The following is a 5,000-nucleotide window of genomic DNA, read 5'->3' on the forward strand; positions in this document are numbered from 1 at the left end:
CAACGCCTTGCGGGCGGCCGAGGAGGCGCTGCTGAGCGGCAGCGAGGACAAGCTGCTGGAGGCGCTGAAGGCCGTGGGCGTTCGGAACCTGCAGGCGCAGAACAAAGGCTGGTACCTCAAACAGCTGCAGGCCGACCGGGAGAACAAGGACCAGGTGGGGGATCGTGTCGTCCAGTGACGCGTCCGTGACATGTGTCTTCGTTATGATCTCACGCGGACTGTTCTCTCCCTCGCCAGGCGTCGCCCGGAGAAGCTCTGACCAAGGACGAGCTGCAGAGCGGCGTGGATGTGGCCAACGAGTTTGCGGAGAGCTACGGAAAGAGTATGAATACAATACATACACACTGCAGAACGTCTTCCTCCTAACTGCATCTCTCCGTGTTCTTATAAGTCTGTTCTTATGTGTGTGTGTGTGTGTGTGTGTGTAGTGTTGAAGGCGGTGGAACGCATCAACGCCGCCGTCAGGGCCGGCGAGCCCGAGCGGACGGTGGAGGAGCTGATGAACCCTGACGCTCAGCTGCCCGAGGTTTACCCCAACGCTGCGGACCTGTACCAGAGGGAGCTGGCCAGTCTGCAGCAGCAGAGCCCCGAGGTGCACGCCATGACGCACGCACGCACGCACGCACGCACGCACACACACACGCACGCACGCACACGCACACACACGCACGCACACACACACACACACACACACAATGGACACAGTCATTAAAGGCCCATCATGTGATCGTGAGAATTATGAAAACGAGTTATCTCTCCGTCAGTCTCCAGACTTTATTTTGCGTTTCACTGATAAAAGACTCTCGAGACAAATTGAGTCATATTTAAATTTAATACTCTCTCTGCGAAGTTTCCTTATTGATATCACACACATATTTAATGCACAACTTTTTTTTTTTTTAACTGCCGATGTTGCCGAGGTGACAGAAGTTCTGATTAAAACAGTCGGTTTTATTTTATCAAGTAAAAGACACAAACATTTCCTCGTGTCCAGGTTTGGAAAATGTGAGGACTCGCTACTATTAAAAAAAATTTAAATAGATAAATCTATCTAATCTAATAACCGATATTTGAAATTGATATTTGTCTGCAGTTGAAAAAAAAAGTGTCAAAAGGCGTCAAAATTCAGAATTACACCAATTCTTAGTAAACACTTTGTTCTACGTTATGTTTAATAATCACAGAACCGTTCAACGTGAGCTGCACACACAAAGTGCAGGGAGCCACTTTATCAGCAGCTTTTCTTATGAAGCGGAACAAACAAACATGGACGTTGATAAAGTCCAGAGAGTCGCGACCGCGGCTGCATCAGAGACAAAGTGGCACATTCATGGAAAATGAAATGATGTTATCGGCAAATCAGGTTAAAATAATGAAGTGGATCTCGGCCAGGCCGATAGTTGTTCTACTCCCAGTAAAGACTCGACCCGCGCTTCTGGGAAATGGACATTTTTTATTTCGTTTTACAGTTAAATGTAGAGCTGCAACATTCAATCGATTAATAATCGTCTACTAAATTAATCGCCAACTATTTTGATAATCGATTAATCGGTTCAAGTAGTTTTTTATGAAAAAAAAAGGGTCAAAATTCTCTGATTTCAGCTTCTTACATATGAATAATATTTCTTTGGTGTGTGCACAAAACAAAACATGACGTTTTTTCGGACCAAGCAACTAATCGATTCATCGAAAAAAAATCCCATACCGTCACATTACATATTAGAATATTTGCAGTAGTCCCTCTGTCCCTGCTTCTGATTCCTGCGAGCGAGACAACATGGACGCACGTCTCCCTCCCTGGCCTCGCCGGTCGTCCTCGCTGGGCAGTTTGACGCACGAGGGTTAAATGTTGTCGCCGCGTGTTTCGCCCCTCAGGGCTCGCTGTCCCACCCCGAGCTGCTCGTCGCCGTGGAGATGCTGTCGTCGGTGGTGCTGATGAACGAGGCGATGGACGTCGGCGACCGGGCCGCCCTCTGGAAGCAGCTGTCCAGCGCCGTCGCCGGACTCAGCAACGTGGAGGACGAGTACGCGCAGAGGTGAGCGAGGGGACGCGTGCGTGCGTGCGTGCGTGCGTGCGTGCGTGCGTGCGTGTGTTTTCTGAACGCCTGTTGATGTGTTGTTCCTTCAGGTACATGGACGAGCTGATGCGTCTTAAGGCCGCAGCCCGCGAGCAAGGCAGCGACTACCTGACCTGGAACGACATCCAGGCCTGCGTGGACCAGGTCAACCAGGCCGTGCAGGAGGAGCACGAACGTAAGAGCCGTTCACACACTAATACTTCATCTCTCAAAACCCGCCACACACGCTCAAACTGACTCCAAACAGATGTATCTACTGTAAAGAGACTCGTCCTAATCCCCGCTAGCGCCTCATTAAATTCAAATCCATAGATAGAATGATGTGACAAGATTGGGCCGAGGTCGAGGCCGATATCAGGGAGTAAACTAAAAGAATTACGATGCCAACACATTGGGACGTTTATATTAAAATGAATCTGTCAACGATTCTTACGATGTGGTTTTCAAACCTGTACGAGAAAGACACGTAGCCGAGGCTTGACATCAACTTTATTACAAATAAAACAATCAAATGTACAGGACTTTATGAAAATACACTTTTTTTTTTTATCACATGTAAACATGAATGCACAACTTTCCGTTCTGTTTGATAAAAGTCTTCATATGGACGAACATCCACGCGGACGCCGACGCGTCTGCACAATCGTCTGATTTCATTTTGCAGATGTTTTCATCAGGAGTCGGTAGAAACCCCCAAAAAAACAGACTTCAAAAAAAAGAGAGAACATCGATGCAGTCGAGACTCCAATTGCATGACGATGCCATAAAATAGATAACACGCATCATAAATGTATTAGTACAGCAGAATATATTCATGATTCTTTTTCGCTCCGTGACCCAAAATATCCCAGTTTCTTGTGTTTTCATTCGCCGACCACAGGTTCAGAAGTGGCACAACACTCGCTGCACCTTTACTCCACGGGAATTTGTACCTTTACCGTACCGTCTTCCTCGTCATCCCCCTGCTCGACTCTCTGACGTCGAACGTGTCCGTCCGTAACTGTCTCTGTTCGCGCGTGTGCAGGCATCGCCGCCATCGGGCTGATCAACGAGGCCCTGGACGAGGGCGACGCCGCCAAGACGCTGGCCATGCTGCAGAACCCCTCGGCCAAGCTGACGGACGTGGACCCGTCCGTGGCTCAGCACTACCACGACAAGCTGCTGGAGGCCCGCAGGGAGAAGGCCCACGTAAGACACACTCACGCACGCACGCACACACACGAACGCACGCACGCACACACGCACGCACGCACGCACGCACGCGGCTTTCGAGGATCGAAGGTCCTGCTCTCTCCTCGTGTGATTTCCTTTTTCATGTAAATCTCGTATCCTGGTGAACATTATGCAAAAAAAACACTTGCATAACATGCAAACGGCGCCGGCGATACAGTTACTGTACCTGCACGACGACTGACGGCTCCTGCAGCTGAACGTTGTATCGGCCGACATGAGCCTTTTATTATACAGAATTTATCTTTCAATTTTACATAAAATTTATTCTGTGTATTTTCCTCATTCAAGTTCTATACATTTGGTTGTATTTGAGTTTTCTTTTTTATAGTTTTTATATTTATTTATGATAAAGTCTATGGTTAGACTAGAATATAAAGCCTCTCATTACATGTCTTTGTCATAAAAGTTTGATGACGACATCTTGGGAATCATTGACAGATAAAAAAATATATATTACACACACACACAAACATATAAATATTGTATGTTTTTCTATACATGTACAACAGCAGATGTATTGGAATTCTTTTACTCCCAACTCGATATCGGCATCGGCCCCCAAAAGTCCATATCGGTCGGGCTCTGATGTACAGTACGACTGGACTCATGATCCATGTCAGGATTGCGATGGACGTACGTGCTCTGTAGTCATTTAGAAACATGCAGCAGTTGGACAAGAGCTCAGATTTTCTACTTTAAATATTGAACATTCACGGCAAAGAAAAACAAGGAAATGATCAAACAGAAGAAATGAAGCAGAATTTGTGGAGAAAAATGACTTGAATACAGGTGAGAAACGATGCGTTCATGCAGCAAGATGATTTTACTTGACAAGGAAATCATGCCCTCAAATGAATATTTCGATTAATCTGTCGATTATCTTCAATATTAATCGATTAGTTGTGTTTCCCAAAACTTCAAGATGATATTTTGTTTTGTCCAAACACCAAAGATATTCAGTTTATTGTCACAGAGGAGCAAAGGAACCAGAAAATATTCACATTCAAGGAGCTGAAATCAGAGAATTTTGACATTTTTTTTTTCATAAAAACTACTTGAACCGTTTAATCGATTGTCAAAATAGTTGCTTATTAATTTAGTAGTGGATTACTGATCGATTCACTGTTGCAGCTCTCGTTTCAACCGTACGACGACGTCACACAGAATGAATCACAGGTCACATGTCAGGGAGGGGGCGGGGCGTCTGTGGCGCAGGAGGTAAAAAGCGGGTCGGCGACCAATCGGAAGAGGTCAGAGGTTTGATCCCCAGCTCCTCCAGAGACACACGTTGACCTGTCCTTGGCCCCGGTCGTGTGTGTGTGTGTGTGTGTGTGTGTGTGTGTGTGTGTGTGTGTGTGTGTGTGTGTGTGTGTGTGTGTGTGTGTGTGTGTGTGTGTGTGTGTGTGTGTGTGTGTGTGTGTGTGTGTGTGTGTGTGTGTGTGTGTGTGTGTGACCTTTAGTTTGGATTCTGTCAAGCCCCAAAGGTTTCAATAACAGAATTCAGTATTTCACATGTTAATCTCCTGCCAACTAACATGGAACAGTAGTGAGATCTCTTCAGACGCGTCGTCATCAGGCGGCCTCATGTGAGCCGAGCCTCCTCCAGCAGGCCGCTGATGTCACTCTGTGTGTGTGTGTGTGTGTGTGTGTGTGTGTGTGTGTGTGTGTGTGTGTGTGTGTGTGTGTGTG

The 5,000-nt window shown here is 46.7% G+C and overlaps 1 protein-coding gene across 3 annotated transcripts in view; it reads left to right on the forward strand.

Annotated features, from left to right (window-relative positions):
- Positions 1–5,000, forward strand: part of iqgap1 (IQ motif containing GTPase activating protein 1) — a 47,379-nt gene that overhangs the window by 27,030 nt on the left and 15,349 nt on the right. For all 3 annotated transcript variants that reach the window (XM_035629074.2, XM_035629073.2, XM_035629075.2), the window contains 6 exons: positions 1–154; positions 238–322; positions 429–592; positions 1,876–2,036; positions 2,129–2,253; positions 3,103–3,266. The exon at positions 1–154 is cut by the window's left edge and continues 4 nt beyond it. In XM_035629074.2, the coding sequence (XP_035484967.2) occupies positions 1–154; positions 238–322; positions 429–592; positions 1,876–2,036; positions 2,129–2,253; positions 3,103–3,266 (853 nt within the window). The remainder of the gene's footprint in view (positions 155–237; positions 323–428; positions 593–1,875; positions 2,037–2,128; positions 2,254–3,102; positions 3,267–5,000) is intronic.

This window comes from Scophthalmus maximus, chromosome 4 (assembly GCF_022379125.1).
Source record: "Scophthalmus maximus strain ysfricsl-2021 chromosome 4, ASM2237912v1, whole genome shotgun sequence".
Classification (NCBI taxonomy): Eukaryota; Metazoa; Chordata; class Actinopteri; order Pleuronectiformes; family Scophthalmidae; genus Scophthalmus; species Scophthalmus maximus.